Raw genomic sequence first — 22,150 nt, 5'->3', positions numbered from 1 at the left:
TGTCTCTATTCCAGCATCCATGCTTTCTACATTCTTCTTCTATTATACCCTTACAAGTGTCATATGAACTCCACATATCTTCATAGTAGATTCTTGAAGTTCGGTTTCTTTGATATCTCAGGCCATTGTCTCTATCCTGAACCTCCATCAATAGCGGGCTGTGATCAAACGTCCAACTCTCGAGATTAGTAGTTGCACAATCAACAAATCTTTCACTCCAAACATTATTACATAAAAATCTGTCTAACCGTCCTTCCACAAAATCAGGACCAAACCTCTCATTACCCTAGGTAAACGGATATCCCTTATACCCCACATCCATTAGATTACAATCTCTCAAGGCTTCTCTAAAATCATTCATTAGGTTTGGATTTCTATCATTGCCTCCACTCTTCTCATATGGGTGTAAAATTTCATTAAAGTCACCGAAACATAACCAATGTGTAAAAGATAAACCTGCTAGGCACCTCAACAATGTCCATGTGTGCTTTTTCTGCTGCATCTCTGGATGTCCATACACCCTTGTGCATCGCATTTGCTTTCTACTGGCCATTTGCAGTTCAACATCAATGTGATGCTTACTGAAGGATTTAATTTGCACACAAATTTCAAAATTCCAAAGCATTGCAAGACCTCCTCCCTTCCCACTACTATCCACAGCAAAACAACTATCAAAATTTAACTTGTTACGAACCATATTCATTTGCACAGACTGCAACTTTGTCTCACACAAAAACACAAGTTGGGGTCCATGAAGTTGGAGAATTTTTTTCAGTGCTACAAATGTTCGGGAATTCCCTAAACCTCGAACGTTTCAGCTAAGGATTTTCATGGCTTCCGACGAGGTTGGTCACCAACTTCCACTGATATCTCTGCTGTGTTTGAATTTGCAATTTCCATTCCCTCCATTGCCAATGGTTCCCAGCTCAAATTGAGTTTTGCTGCTGGTGAATTCAGCTGATATTAGGGGTGTTCGCGGATAGAATTTTACGGATTGAACATCAATCCATATCTGATCCATAATTTTTGGATTATAAATTTTTAATCCAATCTAATCCACAGATTAGTGAAATTCAATCTACGGATTGGTGAAATTCAATCCAAATCTAATCCATATGTTTATGGATTGGATGTTGATCTGACCCAATCCATATCCAACCACCATTTTTGCAAATTGGTTTATGGGTTAAAATTTTTTAATCATGTGTTATTCACATAACTAACTAAATAAAAAATTAATATAAAAATAATTTTACTACAGATCAAATTTAAAATTAAATAAGATTTAAATAAAGTTAAAAAATGCATTCAAAGTTTCAAAATATAACACACCAAAAAGAACAAAAAACTCATTTGTTTAGATTAGTACATGAAAATTAACTACTTAGGAAGTTATATATTTTTATTTAATTATTTGTATTTTATATTATTATCAGATAAGACATAATATGGTGTTAATATAACTATATTTTAACTTATTTATTTATTAGTAAATATAATGCCATATTTACAAGTTTAATTTTTTTATTAAATAAATATATTTTTTTATTTTTTTACGGATTCGCAGATTTATGTGGATTCACAAAAATAAATTCATATTTCAATCCAATCCAATCCACCAATCCACGAATCGAATTTTTACGAATTAAATTTTTACAGATCGAATTGGATTCTGAATACCCCTAGTTAATATTGCTTTGTTTCTAACTTGGGTGGGCTAGTAACTTTAACCTCCTTTTGTTTTGGACTTGGCCCGGTTAGCTCACAACTTAGTCTTTTTAAGGCCCCTAACCTATTTTTGTTTTCACCATTGGAGTTTGGGTTTCCGGCCTGTAGCTTCCATTTCCTCCTGTTGGGCCTCATTTGAGCACTTCCTAGCCCATTTCCTGTCTTTGCTTCCCCAATACCATCTTGGCTCAATGTCTCCTCGAGTCCTCGTACACTTCAATTGGTGCTACCTTAATCAAATTTTCAATTATTCAGTCATTAAGTTTTTTTTTTTTTTTGCTAAATCCAAAACATCTGAATGATATTATTAAAAAATATTCTCTAAAATATCTCTATCTAATTAACTAATTTTCATCTTTACTTAAATAAAATTTAATAATTTTATTACTCATTTTTATAACTTGTGATAATATATAGTGTAGGCTATTATTATCTTATTGTTTTATTTTCTTCAAATTAGCATTATGTATCTTCATAATTTTTTATGAATATTTTTCATATAAAGACATCATAAACTATAAAAAAATTAATTAAAATATTCTAATATAGAATATTAAAGGATTGTATTCAATTGAATATGATTTATATTATAATAATATATTATCTTATTTATAATCTTTAAGATGTTTTATTCTTTATCTAACATTTATAATATGTAAAGGGGTAAATAAAAAAAATACTAACTTTCTTTTTTTTTTTTAGTTAAAAAAACAACTTAATATTTATTTTTAACAATCCAAACAAAAAAATACATATATCATTCAAATTTAAATATTCAACTGTATACAAACTAATTCAAGTATATTCAGATTTTAAACTAAAAAACAAACACCACTTATGTCTATACACTCGATAAGAACTAATAAAACTTTTCACAAGGAGAGAAATGGAAATGAAAAAAAGAGAGAAAATAAGTATTAAAAAAATGTCTAATTTTATTCTCATTATTTAATTGAATAAAAAATTCATCCTTCCCCCCCCCCCCCCCCCCTTTTTTTTGTTTCTCTCCTTTCCCCTCCTCTCCTCTTCTTATATTGCTTCAAGCCAAATCTAACTAAAAGCTCAAATGCTGCATACGAGATCCTCATTTCTTTCTTTGCATTTTTAATTGATTAAAAAATTTTGTCCCTGAATTTGATTTTTTTTCCTACACCACCTTTATTAATTAATTACAATTTGAGGATCTTGAAAATAAAAATATAAATAAATAATTTAGCAAGCAATCATAATCATACAAAATAATAACAAAACGGTTAAAAAAAGTTAAAATTCAAAAACAGCAGCGTTTTGGGATTTTTTTTTAACCAATAATCTAACACAAATTGAATTATTAGAAGAAAAATAAATTACAATATCTGAAAAAACAGAATTAAAATTTGCATAAAACAAATACATTATTCATCCAAAATTCTAAGTGTTAGTAGAAGAAGAAGGGTCAGTGGCAGTTCTCCAAATCTGACCGAAACCCTTAACAACAAGGGGCCAAACACTCCCAATTCCATTCAAAGCAGCCCCAGAAGCAATCCCGATACCAAAAGTCTCCAAAAATCCAGGCTTTGAGTCCAGCTTCATGTCAACAATGGCCACCCTGCTGTTAACAACATCAATCTTTTTAGAAGCTTCAGCCATCAACTTGTCCTTCCTGTTCTTGTTGTTCGATGCAATGATTCTGAAAAGGACATTTTGGAGATCTTCAATGACCTTGATCGAGGCCTGCTCTTGGTCTAGGCCTTGGGTTGTGTAGTGGGATATCAGTTCTTGCGGTGATGGCACTTTTTTCTTTTGAGTGTTTTTGCGTTTGTCATTCGGGAGTGGGAGAGAGTTTGGGGTTGGTGGTTTTTCCATTCCTTTTCCTTTTCTTCTAGTGGTTTAATTCAGTTGAGAAACTGAAATGGGGTTTTTCGAAAACCCTAGAAAAATTGGGGTTTTGGGAGATAAGGCGAGTGACTCCGTGGAGAAGACAACTACAAAATAAGAAAACTGAAACGTTCTTTATTTTTTCAGTCAAGCTTTTGGGCCATTGTTGGAAAAATTATTTGGGCCCGTATACATGTTGGGAGCTAAGCCTATCTGGATTATATGGTAATTGTGTATTTAGTATGGTTTATTTAATAACTACACATATTTATTTAATTTAATAATTTTTTTTTGAAATTTATTAGCATTGTTAGGTCTTTTTTTAGTAGCGTTTTTGAAAATTAAATAAATTTATTTTATTTTTATTAATAAAAGTTCACACTTTTATCTTTGGGAGTAGAAGCTGTTTTAAAATATTAAAATATTAAAATATCTCTTATTCATTTGATGATCTTATTTAATTTATTTCATAACATAATTTAAATAAATTATCTATAAAATTAATTTTATAATTTTTAATAAAAGTTTTTTTCGATAATTACAACTAATTTTTTTTAATACAAATTCTACTTATAAAAACTCTACTTAAATAAATTCTATTTTAAGAGTTATAGCAAAGAAAACCTTAAGTCTGGTTGGGACTCAATGGAGACACTTTTTGCGCGGAATCCATCCCAATTGTCTATTGCAAGCCAATTCCATACCCTATAAGCCAATCCTTTGTTGATTCAGTTACTGAACCGTTATTAACCAAAATCAAATTGCCTTCTCTAGCTTATGAGGATCATGTGATATGATATTTTGATAATAAGGGAGTTTTCTCGGTTAAGTCAAGTTATCACTTCGTGGTATAGATATAAGAACGACTTGTCATATATTTTATAATTGAAAGTCAAGTTATAATAATTTTGGGGTGTGGGTGCGAGATTCCCATGGGAGGTGGAAGTCTCACTCCTAATTTCAAAAATACCTTTAATAAATCTCAAAAATTATAATTTTAAAATATAAAAAATGCGCCATAAATTTTTAATTTAAATAATTAAAATTAAAAATAAAATAAATTATTCTATAAATATATTTTTTTATTCATTTTGTGATTAAAAGCTACATATCTTTTACATAAGTGTAAAAATGTAATCTATAATAATTTACTCATAATTTAAGATAAAGTAAATATATAATGGGAATTCTTATTGTCAATCTACACATTTATTCCAGTATAAATAAACACTCTACTCCTACTCCACACTAATCCCAAGATTCCCACTCAAATATAAGAAATAAACACAATAAACACTCTACTCCTACTCCATACTAATCCCAAGATTCCCACTCCAATATAAGAAATAAACACAATAGAGTCAAATACTTACTTTTTTATTAATCTCTAATTCCAATCTTCCTGTACAAGACAAAAATTCCATTATGGCGCACTAACTAATGAGATTTGTTTATCTTTTTTAGATTATTTCAGAGCCCAGAGCTGAGTGCAATTTTAGATTTCGTCATATAGATGGTGTAGTCCAAGGACTGAGGCTGTAGGTAAGTTTGCTCTTAGCTGTTCTGGTTTGTTTGGTTGGTTGGAAGACTTCTACCATTTAATTTGTTATCTTTGATTTTATCTGTCAAATCCTTTTTATTTTTAACCCAAAAGAAAAAGAAGTGCCGAATGCAACATAATGATATGATGAGTCGGCGAAATCCTGTCATGTACAGGCGGTTATACTTGTTATCACACTCTATAGTTGGTTGGTTAAAGCAGTACAATATCGAAACATAACTAACAAAAGATTGAAAGCAGTTAACTCTAAATACACCAAAATACCTCACCTCTTCTTATTTGATGGAACTAGAAGAAAATTTTGTATGGAATAACACAATCAGGCACCCCAGATATACATCAAAGTACCTAGCCTATATTTGCAAATTGTCTTTCGGTTTCAACGGTAATGGGTGCTTGTATGTTCTGGGAAAACTGCGATAGATATTAACAACTCTCTCACAGGAAGATGGGAGCCATGACAAGCGTTATGGTCGCAAGCATTTTAATGAGAACATGAAGTGAAGGTCCGGCTGTGTCTTTGAATGGATCGCCCACACTGCACGCCAAGAAAAGATCACATAATTACCCGAGAATTCAGAGATCTATAAGCATATGAAAAAAAAAAAAAAAGGAACATAATTTTATACATTTTATCACCAATACAAGGAAGAAAGAACCAAGACCATAATAGCATAAATAAGAAATACTACATAAATTAAAGCCACAGAACCAGATAAAGAGTCAATCTCGTACACGATTAGCAGTGGCCAACAAACAAAAAATCTCTCAATGAGAGAGCTCACGGAAGTGCGACAGCACTCTTTTTTGGAGAAAATGGAAAAATCCAATTGCATTTGTTCTATTGAAGTTAAATTGGTAACTTGAGAAGAGAGAGAGATCCCAAACAATACTTAGGTTCCATTTGTTATACTAAAACCCCCTTTTTTGACAAAAAAAGATAAGTATATTGAATCTATAGAAATTTACAAAAGGTGAACAAGTTTTTTAACAATGATCCAACTAGCAGGTTCAAACTTATCTCAAACAATGAAAGAGGAGAGAGAATCGGGATGAAAATCAAGAAGACTTACGTATCTCCTGTGACCGCTGCTTTATGAGTATCACTACCTTTGCCTCCAAGAGCCCCAGTCTCTATGAACTTCTTTGCATTATCCCATGCTCCTCCGGCTGTGTTCAGGAAAAGAGCCATAAGAATACCAGAGACAGTTGCAAACATCAGTAAAGCAGCCACCACTTTGGCCCCTAGTAGCGCATGTCCTGTATAGTATCCCAAAATCCGAAAAAGAAGACCTGCAGGGAATACGAACGACCTTCAATACACCTTCATGAGCAAACTTCACTAACTGTCCAAGAACAAGCGCAACAGAATTTCTGAAAGCACTAACTACTGTACTCAAAGCTCAAAGAAAAGACAAGTGGGTAAATGACATGCAAGACAAGGGAGGAATATGATGGTCATTCTTTTCACCTTCTAATGCCAACACCCACCTACATTAACAAAACCAAAGAATTGAAAACAAAATGTTCAACAATGACTGGCTTATACAACAGCTTTGACTCATGAAATTTATAATTGTTTTCTTTAAAAGTTGTTCCCCGTCTTCAAAGTTTTTCAATCAGAACCCTAAAACTGATCCATTTCTTCGATGCTGCACATCCTAATCCCCAACAATTATAATAATAATTAAATGATGACCAAGATGAGATTATCAGATAAATAGTTAAAATAATAACGATCCACAATCACCATCAGTGCCTCTGCTGACAGCACTGATTATACAGCAGAAGAATGAATAACCCACCAATCACTAATGGTGATATGATAGCGAGGGCACCAGGCTTTATCATCTCCCGCAAAGATGCAGATGCCACAATTGCGACACAGCGAGCATAGTCTGGCTTCTCCTTGTACTCCTACGGTGTGCAAATGAAAAATATCATCAGCTAGTTGAGAGTGAAACTAAAAAATGGTAGGGAAAATTGTACTCACCATGATACCAGGCCTCTCAATGAACTGTCTTCTAACCTCATTAACAACCTCCTGAGCAGTTTTGCCAACTGCAGAGCAAGCCCATCCACTAAATAAGAAAATAAGCATGGATCCCAACAATCCTCCAACGAAAACTTCCGGAATGGCAATATCCACCTGACAGTCAATTAAATCTGGAAAGTAAGGCAAGGAACAGTAAAACATTTAGAGGACCAATCTATATAGGGAAAAGTACAGTTGCCTGCCTGTTTAAAAGGTTCCTGTGCAAATGTAGCAACTTCATCCATATAAGCACTGAACAGAAGAAAAGATGCAAGAGCCGCAGATCCAATGGCAAACCCTTTCGTTGTAGCTTTTGTGGTATTCCCAACAGCATCAAGAACATCAGTGATCTCCCGAACACTTTCAGGCTGTACAAGACATTAAACATTAATTCATACCAGAAACGATAAGAAAAACACAAAAATGTAATTCAAAGAACGTACAAAATCAGGGATTTACCTGCTGGCTCATCTCTACAATTCCACCAGCATTATCAGCTATTGGACCAAACATATCCATGGTTAGAACATAGGCAGCAGTGCTAAGCATACCCATTGTTGCTACAGCCGTGCCAAACAATCCACCTATTGGGTTCCCAGATTCATCCACCAGTCCTGACGTTTGACCCAACCAATAAGCTGACACAATTGACACACTGATGACAAGAACAGGAAGAGCTGTTGATTCAAGGCCCAAACTGACTCCTGCAATAATGTTAGTCCCATGACCCGAGGAGCTTGAAAGAGCTAATGCGCGTACAGGCTCGTGCTTGTAGTCAGTATAGTACTTGGTGATCCAAACAAAAATATATGCCGTGATGATACCAACCAGCCCACATAAAGCAAAGTTCAACCATGCAGAAGGTGCTTGTTCCGTATAAAGTAACCAGCGTGTAGACTGTAATCCAAACATCAACAAGAAAATCAAGATCAGAACTCAAACAAATAACAAACAGTTTAGAGGCTTTCCGTGTGTGGTCAATCCAATATGAAGGAAAAAGGCCAAAATACTTTTATGCAAGACAATAACATTTTAAATCAGTAACATTCCTGCAGGCAATAGTGAAACAAAGCATAAATAAAGTCAAAGGAGAAGAAATATTACCGCACCAAATGTCAGGACAGCAAGTACTACTGTAACAGAATATCCTTTCTGAAGAATTGCCATTGGATCCTCAATAGGTGCCTTCACACTAGAATCACGTGAGCTCCTAATAGAGAGTATTCCAATTGATGAGATAACCAGATCAAAAGAATGTACAACAAGGGGAAACAAGATGAAGCCAGATGGATCTGCATGAACAATGAAAGAAAGAGTCAACTAAAGAAACAGAAAATCTGTTTGGACAGAACCATTAATCCATTCAAAGGGCAGATAAATAATTAAATAATTTACAGATGCTGCTTAGCAGACATTTCATACAACAATACAACAATCCTAATTTTAGCTACATGCTGATCTAGTACCATCCTTGCTGCTCACAAAATAACATTTGCATAATTAAATGAATAACCAACAGCAACAACACATTAGTGTGATTATACTATCATGCACTTGATTCTTGAATAAAACACAAATCTTACAAGAAAAAGTTATGACAGCGACACCGTGAACGTGAATGTTTGAGTGTGCATATATTAATATAATACGAACAAATAATAATAGTATGAATATCCAAACACCCATCTAGTGGAAATACATTTTAATAGTGAGGAAACTTTAATTACTTTCAAGTTTACAACGTTGAACCATTGTTCCCCCAAGTATCATAGCACTGATAATTTCAGCTGCAATGCTTTCAAAAAGATCAGCACCCCGTGCAGCACAATCACCCACATTGTCTCCAACCTTCAATTTGCAATAAATTCGTTCAAACAATAGATTAGTACAATTATCAAACAAAACCATTAAATTCAGAATGATAGCGAAAATGATAACAATAAATTAAAATTGTTTGTCAGTGGAATTATTTTTATTTATTTATTTTTTTTAAGTTTCTTACTGTTAACAATGGTAAATTAGTTGCAACAGAGGATTAAATAGTGAGGTGACACACACATACAGATACACAGTACCGCTTAAAACGAGAAAAAGATAAAACAACAAAACAACAATTCCCAGCTTCTTGAGCAGCCTCACAGGTAAATTTTGTATATTTTAGAGTTAAATTCTTTATGAAGCCAGTCAGAAAGTACAATGATTTCCTAGAAGAGTAGAAGTCAAATACAGTAAAACCTCTTTATAGCGATACTCTATATAGGAATAATCTCCTTATGGTCATAAAAAATTATGGTCCCAATTTGGGTCAGTTATAAATAAGAATAAACCTCACATTGTAATAAGTTTTAACCTTTTTGGACTCTGTCTTAAGGAACTCGCCTCAACAAAGTAATAATTATCTATATATTGCAAAAAATATATTCTAGTTTTTTGAAATTATGTCTATCTCTTTTATCAATGTCTATACTTTTGGATTTGACATGCTCCATTAATTAATTATTAATGCAGTGCATACTTTTATTCTATATCACTTGCACCAAGGATAACTAAGCCAAAACAATAATTTTTATAACTACACCTCTGTTAAGTTATAACCTTCTCATAGTAAAAAAATTAGTATGGTTCTAGCATTATGACTATAGAGAGGTTGATGGAGCGAGGCATAGCGGAAGCGGAATTGAGGAAAACTAGATATCGTTCTAGTATTGGATCAAGCCAACGCGATTAGGTTACACTCTAATCGAAGCGGGATTAAATCTCGTTCTAACCCAAACAACTCAATGAGATTTTTAATAATGCATAAAGCGAGATTAGATGACGCTCTAATCCAAACAACTTTACGAGAGAGATTTTGATAGATAATTCTAGAGGGAATTATAAAAGAGAGATTTTATTGAATAATTGAATCTGAAGTTACTAAAACAATGACAAGACCTCTCTATTTATAATAGAGGAAACCCACTTCCCTAAGTTAACCTAAAAAGGGAAACTAAATCACAATTATAATGAAAACAAAAGATACTTTCCTAAGTTAATTAAATCTCATACCTTAATTGACCCTAATAAAAATAGAAAGTCCTAAAATAATAAAATACCATAATTGACTCTAATTAAAATAGAAAGTCCTTAAATAATAAAATTCTAGAATCTTAAAATTCCCATAATAACCTAAATTAACTTCCTACATCAGAGGTTCTACTATATTTATAGCGATTAGAAATTAAGCCTTACTATATTGGAAGGGAAGTGCAAGTTAGCAAACACATCGACCACCAAATGTATAGAAAGAGAAAACAACCATAAAAGTCAACATGCCCCTAAATCAACAGATTATATGTGGACAAAAAGGTTCCTGAAACGCATGATTTTCTATCCAGAACTTATTGTCAAACAATAACAGATACATTCAACTATGAACCACATATGACGTATCATGCATAAGAGACTATAAAAATTCAAGAAATTGACATTAAATTGAGATCACATTTATCGTTGTAAAAGCATACGGGGAAAGGTTGAGAGAAATTGCTGTAAGTACATGCACTACAGTCAGCTTAAACCTTATATACTCCTATTCTTGTGTGTCAATTTCTTATAATACTGACTATGGACATGCACTTCTGGCTGACTTACAAACTACATCTCAGAATATTAATTAGGACAATATGCAAAAATTCAATGCTGAAAAAGTTGCAGTTGCAAAGGTGAATGAGAGTTACCAAATCTGCAATGACAGCAGGATTCCGAGGATCATCTTCAGGTATTCCCTGCTCCACTTTCCCAACAAGATCTGCCCCAACATCAGCAGCTTTTGTGTATATTCCACCACCCAACTGGGCAAACAGTGCAACAAATGAAGCCCCAAAACCATACCCCACAAGAAGAAGAGGCACTGGAAAAGAATAAGAAACAATCAACCAAAGAATAAGCTTCAAAACAGTAAGTGACAAGTCTACAAAAAAAATAACCACAATTGCTTATTATATCAGCATGGAAAGGAGATGCGTAGACAATCAAGAGAAAGAAGTTACTCATACATGACAAATTTGCCATCTTTCAAATAGTACTATAGGATTGGAAACAGAACGTCATAACGGACATGGTCACATGTTAAATCACTTCTAGATGCAGTAAGATAATATATTTGCACACCACAGTTTGGTTTACTTTTCTAGTTGGAGGTGCGCGGTGTGCGGACAACAAACAAGCTAAACCCATTGCAGTATGAAGATCTGCAACTTTGCTTACAATTGGCCACTGGTCTATCAGTAAAAAGGCTAATCAACCAAATTCAATTATATCATACAAGTAAAAAAATCCAAAAATTTGTTGAATAACTCAAAATTCCTATGCCCTGAATTTCTTTGGTATATTGTTCAGAAGTACAAATAAAACATGTTCATTTTCACACCCATAAACTAGCTGATTAACAATGCCTTCCTGAAATTCCAACAAAAGGCAACATATCTACAAGTTTATTCCTGATAACCTAAAGCCAATAATCAACAGTATTTTGATGATAGCAAATTATAATCACCATACATGTATAAATATAAAGCAATCTCCTTAACACAGCAAAAATTGTAATATGATTACATAGAGAAGATAAAGCATAACAACTAAATATTTAGTTTCAAGCACATAACAATACAAAAATTAAATTAAAAAAAAAAACAAAATCACAACCTTATGCATGTAGCATGATAATTTTCATAACAACAAATAGAAGTAAAAAGGAAAAAGACACCTACAATCAGTAACCTTCATTGAACCTGGTGTATCCACTCCAAGCCAAACATAAAATGTGGCATAAAGGATGGCTATGCCAATTACAGCCATACCAACAACCACAATAGCAGAGAAACCACCAGCACGAACAGCTATCTGAACATTATATTCGTAGGTTATCAAACAGATCTGCAGCTTTTAAGAAACAACATACTAAAAATACAGACTAAAAAGAAAACAACCTGCAATGCCTCTCTTGCAGACCGTCTTGCAGCACTGGACACTCGAACATTTGCACGTACAGACACCCACATCCCTACATATCCTGCAATTCCTGAACATAAAGCCCCCAAAAGGAATGCAGCAACAGTAATACAGGCAGAATTTGACCTGCATCAGCCAGTAAAACAAGAGCATTGATCTTTTAGCAAGATGACATAGGAGGAAATATTAGGTAATATGTAAATTAATTACTCATAATATACGTTGACATTATCATCACCTCCCAATGCCAGAAGCTTCTTGTTGAGGGGTTGTATTGCGAAACAGGTAAATGCAAAAAATCACCAAAGCAAGCAAACATGCCATCTTAGAGATAGTCCCATACTGGGTCCTGAAGAAGCCTTCAGCTCCATCTCGTATTGCATCTGATATCTAGAAAACAAAATAATAAGCTCAGGATAAGAATAAAAATTGTTTTGATAGGTGGAAAAAGATCATTTAAAAAATTCAAAGCACAAGATAAAGGACAACTGTTATGCATAAACTAAAGAGAGAACGAAAAGCACAAAATTTTAGTATGAATTCAACTCAATTTGCCTGCAAGCTTAAGAAAGTAAAAGAAAGACACAGAGAGACATCACATTATTCCCTCTTCTTAAGTTTTTGCTGCCGCATGTTACTCATGCATAATCCAGTATCATACAACAAAAATCAATGTCCACATGAAGAATTTAATAAAACAAATGAGCTAAACACAGAGGAAAAATTGTACCTGAGCCATCTCTGGAGGTCCCTCATCCTTTGAGAGTACCCACTTACAAAGATATATCGACAAGATGAAGGTAATAATGCAAACTGAGAAGACAAACACAATAATCGGAGAAGTACTTGCTCCAATGTAAAAGACCACCCCAAGACACAACAGCAGGAGTACAAAAAGAACACGGATATTTATCCGCATAAGGATCCGGAAAATCTGCAAACAGGAATTCAATAAAGTCCATAGGAGAAAGCTAACAAAAAAAAAATGATGCAAACAGGAAATTAGCAATGAACAAACAACACAAAATACCCAAAAAGACATTCAATTGCCATAGACTTAATCACTGAACACAACAAAACCACTGACAGAAACTAAACCAAAATTGACTAGGATCTCAAAATCAACTAAAATTATTTTATACTCACAGATAAATTATACTTTTCAACTGCACCATTAAATATATATCTCTTTAAATGGTGAGAATCCTAGGAGTATATAGCACATGTTCTGTCATCGGCTCATCCAAATAAATCCTTGCTCTTGAATAGTGCCCCAAAGTCCCCCAGGTTATAAAACAGTACACTAGATCTTCAATTCAAATTTTATAAAATTTTCACAATTAACCATCTCTCCCTGTTTGGCTATTCTTAAAGGGTGGAGTATCCCATAGACAGTTCCTATAGCTATTCTGGGCATGATTGATGGCAACAATAGATGATCCAATGAAAGAAATTTCTACAAGACTTGACAAATATGTAAATGCTATACTGCTGCCTACTTACCATAGGAACATAAGGTTTACTACGCATGTTGGGGAACGTCCTCGGCCGATCTTGGTAAGGCCCCAAACCACCATTCTCCATATCATCATCCATCATCATTGTGTTCGATAAATTCACTATCCCTGCCGTTTCAGGGCCAACACCCCCCCCTTCAACTTCAAATGAAACTCTAAAAAGAATTCAAGGATTTGCAAATATTATCACCATCACTTATCCTGAAAAAATAAATTTCAAACGAAAACCAAATGCCAATAAATCAAATCATTTTAATTGCACCAAATGAACAAGATAAGAAACATTGAGAAATTAACAACTGTAACGAGCCTTCATTTGCAACATTTTAACGGCAACCAAACAGAACATAACGAAACGCAAGATCTAAACGTCGAAACCCTAATCCAAATGCATTTACACACAATTGAGTTATAAAAATATCACAAAATTGTTCGATCTATAAGCAGATTCACAAATTAACACAGAATAATGAACATAGAAAAAGTAGAAGATTACCAATGCAATGGAGTTCTGTAAAAACGCAAAAATTCTCGAAACTTGTTCGATCTTTAACAGCTCTCTCTGTCACACACACAATCTTCTGTCAAGATGCTTATTATTATTATTATTATTATTATTTGCAGGACTTTTAAGTGAGAAGCAAATTAGACTTCATGAGCGAGATTTATTATTTTTCCTTTTTTCTCACTTTCCTTTTATTTTTTATTTTTAATTTTTTTGGATATTTGTCGAGTAAAATTGACATGTCAGCAGACCAATAGGTTTGTGGCAGACTGCCAGGTCATAAGTTGACATGTAAACATAAAATTAGCAACCGAGATTTATGTTACAGCATCCGGACCGGATTCAAACCGGACCGAATATTCCTGTTTTGTCCGGTTTGAGGCCTGATTCTCGTTTTATAAATTCTATATTAATCTTTAAATTCTTTGATAATCGTGATTATTGAACATGTTTATATGGTTAATATGGACTCAGGCATTTATTCTTAAATTGTTAAAAATATAAAGAAAACAATTTTACTGTTGTCGGTACCAATTTTGTGTTTAGAAAATTTAATGTTAAATTACTATGATAATGCAAATAACTAAAATAGGCAAAATGTTAAATGAAACTTTCTTAACATAATCAGAATGTGCTGTAGGAATTGGTTTTGCCAATACTATTTAAAAAAAAAAGGATTAATTTCAGATTACCTTCTTGTGAAATGACAACTTTTAAAATATCTTTAAAGTATCGTAAAAATCAATTTATCCCATATTTTTGTAAGAAGATAAAAAAAAAATACCGACCCACTCTCATTTTTGCCTAATCTTTTGAATAAAAAAGGAATAAATTCAAGTTTACAACAATTTAAATCATATTTTAAAAATTGTCATTTCACGAAAGGAGTAATTCAAAATTTACTCTTTTAAAATAAATTATCAAACATCGAAATTAATTTTAAACTTCCTAATAAAAATTATTTTTGAACCTGCCAACAATTATCTCAAAGGGTATTTAATTGATAAAATTTGGGATTGTCTACTCCATAAAACTTTCTTAAAATGCATTACTATGGCAATGTTGTATATAGATTGAAAATAATAATAATAATAATAATAATAATAACAACGATCCATTGTTTTAAAGTAACTCAATGCTTGGAAAATACTTTGGTTAGTATTTATGGTTTAGGTTACTTTAGTTGTTTACAAATTGTTGCAACATGTATTTGTAGCTTTTTTTTTTTAAATATATACATGTACATGTAGTTTGATCTTACGAGGGCAAATAAACCCCTTGAATTTTTTTTAAAAAAAAGTCATTATAGCATTACCATATTCTAAATTTTATGTAAAAATATTTCTTTCAAATGAGATGATGATATATGATGATCATCAAAGGAATCTTTATGAAAAAATGTTAGTTGGGTGCACATAATATTTGTTATGTGGAAGAAACGAACGTCAACTAAATATTTTATTTCGACCAAGTTGTTCTTTGATGCCAAATATTGTTTGACAAATAATTTTATTTAATAATATAAATAGAGTACGCTTTATTTTTATATTAGCATAATTTAAGGGGAAATCTTAGGTGCAATTGTGGTACCGTGCCACAGTTGCACCCAGCCATTAGATGTCAGTAGACTCCATCAATTTAAGTGCATTCAACGGCTGGATGCAACTGTGGCACGGTACCACAATTGCACCGTAACCTGATCCTTAATTTAATTAAATAAAATAGAATTTTTTATAATTTTACTTGATTCATATCTCCATTTTCTCTTCCTCATTCTTTCATTTGTTATAACGAGACAAGTTGTAATAATAAAAAATTCAAGATTTTAAGGAACCAATAAAATGGAGGAATTCACGATTGATCAATAATAGTGGACAGATAACAAAATTATTAGCTAGATTATGACAGATTAAAAATAGTCAATAAAGGAAAAACGAGAGAGAAATTTTTTTCGTTAAACCATGACTGTCTGTGAATGGTCCATAGAGGAAAAAAAAAATTTTCTTTAGTCAAACCATGATTATTCATATGTGGAAATATAAGAGAAAGGACAAAAGAATTGATTATTAGATCACGACTCATTAAGAACAGTCAATAAACCGAGGAAAAAATTCATTTTACCATCACAATTGCCAAGCCGAATGAATTCTCAATCTCACTTTACTTATCATTTTTTATGGGTTTGAACTTTGAAATTCTAAAAATCGTTATAAAGTCATAAAATACAAGATTTATATCAACCTTCAATCAGGCCATGAACAACGAATTAATTTTATTTATAATAAATTCGGTGTCAATGGTTCTTTCTTTCTGGACCTTTCCAATTGGTAAATACTATTATTCTTTTTTACCCAGGTAGGTGGTTGCTTAGCCGCACTCTTTCAATGGGGGCTGCTAACGGGGATTTGGGCCCATTTTTCTAGTAGGGTAAAGTTTAGATAGCTTCCCCTGAAGTTTTACGTATTTATATTTAGATGGTGAGTTTGCTGTATTATTACATACCACTCCTGTCATCAGCTTTACCGTCCATTTGACTAATGAAAGACGAAAATGCCTCAGACCCCAAAAACAAGCTGTAAGATTTAGAGGTTACTGTTTGTTGATAGAAGGATGAGATATGTTTTCTCGCCATAGGTATTAATGTATATGTTACATGATTAAATCAAATGGCAAACACCTAAGAATTTAAAAAATCAGAATTAATTACCCTTGGGTGACACATGTTTTGATAAATTTTTAAAAGGTGACATATTTTTTTAAAAACACTTGAGTGGGTAACTTTAATGGAAACATTAAATTAATTATAAAATGAAATTTTTGCTCCTAAAATTAATTATAAAATAACTTTTTTTGCCCTTGTAATAGCTACAAAATGATATTTCTATCTCTACAATTAGTTATAAAATGTATTCTTACCCCTACTCAATTATTATTTATTTTAAATAAAAAATTACATTTAAGTGTAATTAACGAGCTTTTTTTAGTTAAATAAAAAAATCTTTTAAAAAAAATTTCTTGTTGAATCAAACTTTGCCGTTGAATTACGTGACAAAAAAATTATAAATAATAATTGATTTAGTAACAATGAACTAATTAATGGTAAAGTATAAAAGAGGTAGATTTGGAAGTTTCGATTTCTAGCGAATTTGGAATTTGGATTCTTCATTTCAGGGGTGAAGTAAGGAAAAAAATTTTGGGTGTGCTAAATTTTTTCCAAGTCCAACTATTATTGCAATTAAAAATATAAATTTTAATGAAAATTTCATTAATACATAAGAAAATACATCAAATTTAAGAAGCAATTCAATTACAATTAAGTAATATTTTAGTTATGTCTTTCTAAACTTTCAAGAATTAAATTCATTTATTATTGAATTTGAATTCACAATGTCTAGAAATTTTCTTTCAATATAGATAACCATACAATCTGATATAGAAAATTCTCCATCTTTTCACTAAAATAATTATCTCTAATTTATGATTATCAATAATCAATTTTAAAATTTAATTGCTAGAATTCAATGGTTTGACCAAACAATAATTTAATCTTACACAATAAAATTAGAACATGAACTAAGTAAAAAATATGATTTTTAGTTTTTACTACCTTACAATCTATAAATTGTTGGGGAAAAATTAGGTTTTTAAATTTTTATAAAACCTTTTGAAGATCGCTCTCATATAATATATAAGAATTTGTATTCTAGAAATCGTACCTTGAAAATCCGAGTTGGCTTTTTCCGCTGAAGTGATTTAGGCTCCTAGATCACGATCGGCCACCACCACTCCTGTTAGATCACGATCCGTCACCACCACGCTTGTTAGATCACGAACTGTCACCAATGATCTTCCAGGTTATGACTCAGGTTCGATCTGCACTTGACGTGTGGGCGCCTTTATCACTACCAAAGCAACTAGCACGAGAAAATTTTTCTCTCAACAATGGAGAGAAAAATCTTATTCTCCGATTTGTATAAAGTGGCTTCTCTCTTTTCTTTAGAGAAAAATAAGTCTTTTTTATATCACCCTTTAGTGAAAACCCTAGGCTCCAAATATCAAAAAACAAAACTCACGTAATTTGCTTTTTCAATAGGGGACCCACCTTGTAAAATAACATAAGGCCCCTTATACAAAAGCTAATTAAATGGAGCCTCCCACTAAATGATATATTTAGGCTTTTGACCCAAATAGCTAGTTATCTTACTTATTAGTCCAGTAGTGGTGCAGTCAATTAAATGAGCTAACCCGGGGATCATTTGGGAACATACAATAGTGGCTACAATAATTAGGCTTGTAATTAAACTAGCCCAATTATTTAATTCCAAATCTACTCCACTAAAAGATTGGAACTGACTTCCATAATTGTATGCTCGAATAATAATTCGTCCCAAGCCACATTGATTTCTTTACTGCACAATCCTTTGTACCACATCGTTAATTAAATTGATATCTCAACTGTCCAATCAATTTAATAACATCTTATTCCTTGATCCTTACTGGTTTTCTCTAATGATCATTTTCAACATACTAAATATGTTGACACACTCTGGCCAGAGAATTCTATGATCAAGTGCCGAAAACCCATCAAGAGATGTGTTGTACAAATTCTATATTGTTAATCCATAACTCCAATACTCATAATTGCTTCCACCAAGATACCGGGTAATCTTGACCACAAGAATGTGTCGTGCCCATTGGTAACTCAAATGGAATAACAATTACAATCATGAAATCATAATTAACTCAAGATTAAGATTACAGTAAAATCAACGCCTATGAGATTTAATAAGTCTGACAGTTATTACAAAGTTAATTAAATCTCATATGTGATCCTGTTCAATATAGTCGTACTACATTAATAAATTCATACATGATTAAGACAAATCATTCAATGAATTTATTACAGTCTATACCTAAATAAAGTGCCCAACTTTATTTATCAACTGCGAACTAAATTTATTTAATCATAAGATAACTTGTATTTATGTCTTCTGTGAATCCACATGGTGATCACATAAATACATATAATATGATTAAATGGACTTTAATACAAATATTAATGCAATTAAGATATTTGAATAAAATACCTCATTTATTTTATTAATCAGAAAAATTGTTTATTACAATTAAATAAACACATATGCTTTTAAAGAGCATATTTTCCCAACAATCTCCCACTAGCTCTCAAAGCATATCTGGCATATTGCACATGCTCTAGGGCTCTAAGTGCAGGTTATAAAGGTTTCCCACTAATGGCCATTCTAATAAGATCTGCCATTTAGCATCTAATGCCATTTGGGGTACTGTCATATAACCTTTCTACACTATTCCCTTATAAGATGATACTTCCTTTCAATATGTTTTGTTTCTTGTGGTTCCTTGGTTCCTTAGATTGAGCTACAGCACCACCATTATCACATAAATAGTTTAAGGGGTGCAGTTACAACAGGTACCACCTCAAGATTTCGTAGGAACTTGCGGAGCCATATAGCTTCTTTTGCAGCTTCAAATGTAGCCACATATTCAGCTTTAGTTGTTGAGTCTGTGATACAAGATTGTTTCACACTCATCCAACTAATAGCTCCACTTCCCAATGTAAACACATAGCCGGAAGTTGATTTTCTGGAATCTTTATCTGACATAAAGTCAGAATCAGTATAACCCACTGGAATGAGTTCATCACAAGAATACATAAGCATATAATTTTTAGTTCTTTTCAGATACTTTATAATATGCTTGACTGCAGTCCAGTATTGAGGTCCAGGATTAAATTGATATCTGCTAACCATCCCTACCGCAAAACAGATGTCTGGCCTAGTGCAAAGCATGGCATACACGAGACTTCCCACAACGTCTGCATAGGGAACTCGTCTCATTCTCTCTATCTCTTCAGATGTTTTAGGTGATTGATCCTTAGAGAATGTAATTCCATGTCTGAATGGTAATAAACCAGTCTTGGAATTTTCCATGCTAAATCTAGCCAATATCTTATCGATATAGACCGCTTGAGACAAAGCTAAAGTTTTATTCTTCCGGTCTCGTAGTAACTTGATACCAAGAATATAACTTGCCTCCCCCAGGTCTTTCATATCAAATTATTTTGCTAACCAAATCTTTATTGTAGTCAATACTCCTATATCGTTTCCAATCAGGAGAATATTGTCTACACAAAGAACTAGGAAGGCTACAAATTTTCCCTGAATTTTCTTATACACACATGGTTCATCAATGTTCTGAATGAATCCAAGTGATTTAATCGCTTGATCAAATCTGATGTTCCATGACCGGGATGCTTGCTTCAATCCATAAATGGATCTCTGCAACTTACATACCATGTGTTCTTGGCCTTTTTGTATAAATCCATCTGGTTGCTGCATGTAGATGTTTTCTTCAAGATGCCCGTTAAGAAAGGCAGTCTTGACATCCATTTGCCAAATTTCATAATCTAGCACTGCAGCAATGGAGAGTAGAATCCTGATGGATTTAAGCATAGCAACCGTAGAAAAGGTTTCCTCATAATCGATTCCTTCTTTCTGAGTAAACCCTTCGGCTACTAATCTTGCTTTAAATGTTTCCACCCTTCCGTCTACTCTTTTTTTTCTCTTGTAGATCCACTTGCAGCCTATAGGTTTTACCCCATTTGGTGCCTCTACAAGTTCCCAGACTTTATTGGAATACACAGATTCCATTTCTTGATTCATGGCATTTTTCTAAAATTTAACATCTCTATCTATTAGAGCTTCGTTGTAACTAGTGGGATTTTGTACATGTTCATATGAGATAGCCATATAGGTTTCTCCCAAAAATATGTATCTCGCAGGTAACCTAGTTACCCTCCCACTACGACAAGGTTCTAAAAGTGATGGTTGTTCAAGGATAATCCTGTGCTGATCAGCTAGTTGTTGCTGTTCTTCCTGTTCTATAACAGGTGTTGAAAGCTGAGCATCAACCTGATCTCTTTTATTTCTCTAGTTTTACCTTACTCTTAGGTTATAAGTCATTATAGAGTCTTCCTCAAAGAAAGTAAAGAATATTTCTATAAATACATTCCTATCTTGAGGACTATAATTCAGACTTTCCCTTATTCCTTTAAGATACCTAAAACATGCAAGCTTCTGAACACGAATCCATCTTGTCTATCTCTGATTCTAGTAGAAATACTAGTAAACTCCAAATACGAATGTGTCTCAAACCATGTTTGTGACTTTTTCATAATTTCTTGGAGTAGTAGACACCGAGATAGATGAAACTAAGTTCAATAAACTTTGTAGTTTTAAATACTAGTATCTGGAATCAAAAAAGGTAAATGATAAACCACTTAGTATATATCTTGTCTTATCCAAAAGAATCTTGTTTCTCCATTTAATTACACTATTGTATTATAGTGTTCATTGACAACCAAATAGTGCTTGAATTCTCCATAGAGATATTCTTTGTTTCGATCATATCGAAGTTCTTTTATGTTCCTGTCTAATTGCTTTTGTCTTATCCACGTACTCTTTTGAATTTCAAAAGCAATGGAATCATGACGCATTTAGACAAACATAAATAAAATGAATATTCATCAACAAGATTGATAGAATACTCATAACCCCTTATAACATGTAAACTGATTAGTCCGTATACATTTGTATGCGCTAAATCATCAAATACATAGTTATGCTTTTAGCTCAAAAAGAGCATCCTTGTCATATTACTTTTCTAAATAAGATTTATAGAGTTACAATGATCAATCTTAATAGGCCAACAAATCTATCATTAATCATTTTCTTAAAATCTTATTATAGTTTATATGACTTAGGCATAAATATCAGAGGTGATTTTTGGTTAGAGGAAACATTTCTTTTCTTAGATAAATGCATATACTTTTTATCATTATATCTTACTTTGAATAGATCAATGGACTTCTATGATATAAATTGTCTTTATAAATAACCAAAATAAATAATAAATAG

The 22,150-nt window shown here is 32.6% G+C and overlaps 2 protein-coding genes across 4 annotated transcripts; both read right to left on the bottom strand.

Annotated features, from left to right (window-relative positions):
• Nucleotides 1-2,981: 2,981 nt before the first annotated feature.
• On the bottom strand, nucleotides 2,982-3,735 carry LOC102618092 (uncharacterized). Its single transcript, XM_006468062.4, has one exon. It carries the CDS (start codon nucleotides 3,571-3,573, stop codon nucleotides 3,139-3,141), a length of 435 nt encoding a protein of 144 aa, XP_006468125.2. The 5' UTR covers nucleotides 3,574-3,735; the 3' UTR covers nucleotides 2,982-3,138.
• A 1,662-nt stretch (nucleotides 3,736-5,397) lies between these two features.
• Nucleotides 5,398-14,355, bottom strand: LOC102617625 (pyrophosphate-energized membrane proton pump 2). 3 transcript variants are annotated; one of them, XM_052444189.1, is made up of 15 exons: nucleotides 14,187-14,355; nucleotides 13,677-13,891; nucleotides 12,904-13,107; nucleotides 12,412-12,563; nucleotides 12,152-12,299; nucleotides 11,933-12,065; nucleotides 10,901-11,073; nucleotides 8,909-9,029; nucleotides 8,286-8,473; nucleotides 7,641-8,078; nucleotides 7,385-7,549; nucleotides 7,140-7,295; nucleotides 6,952-7,063; nucleotides 6,220-6,439; nucleotides 5,398-5,684 (listed from the first exon to the last, which is right to left on the bottom strand). In XM_052444189.1, exons 2-15 carry the CDS (start codon nucleotides 13,773-13,775, stop codon nucleotides 5,585-5,587), a joined length of 2,409 nt encoding a protein of 802 aa, XP_052300149.1. In that variant the 5' UTR covers nucleotides 13,776-13,891; nucleotides 14,187-14,355; the 3' UTR covers nucleotides 5,398-5,584. The 3 variants fall into 3 exon arrangements, with proteins under 3 accessions (XP_052300149.1, XP_052300150.1, XP_052300151.1); XM_052444190.1 differs by having other exon boundaries at nucleotides 13,677-13,845; nucleotides 14,187-14,351; XM_052444191.1 differs by lacking the exon at nucleotides 14,187-14,355 and adding an exon at nucleotides 14,001-14,160.
• Nucleotides 14,356-22,150: the final 7,795 nt, after the last annotated feature.

The sequence above is a fragment of the Citrus sinensis genome, chromosome 7 (assembly GCF_022201045.2).
Source record: "Citrus sinensis cultivar Valencia sweet orange chromosome 7, DVS_A1.0, whole genome shotgun sequence".
Classification (NCBI taxonomy): Eukaryota; Viridiplantae; Streptophyta; class Magnoliopsida; order Sapindales; family Rutaceae; genus Citrus; species Citrus sinensis.
Note: the sequence above shows the minus strand (reverse complement) of the source record. Positions and strands in the feature narration are given on the sequence as shown.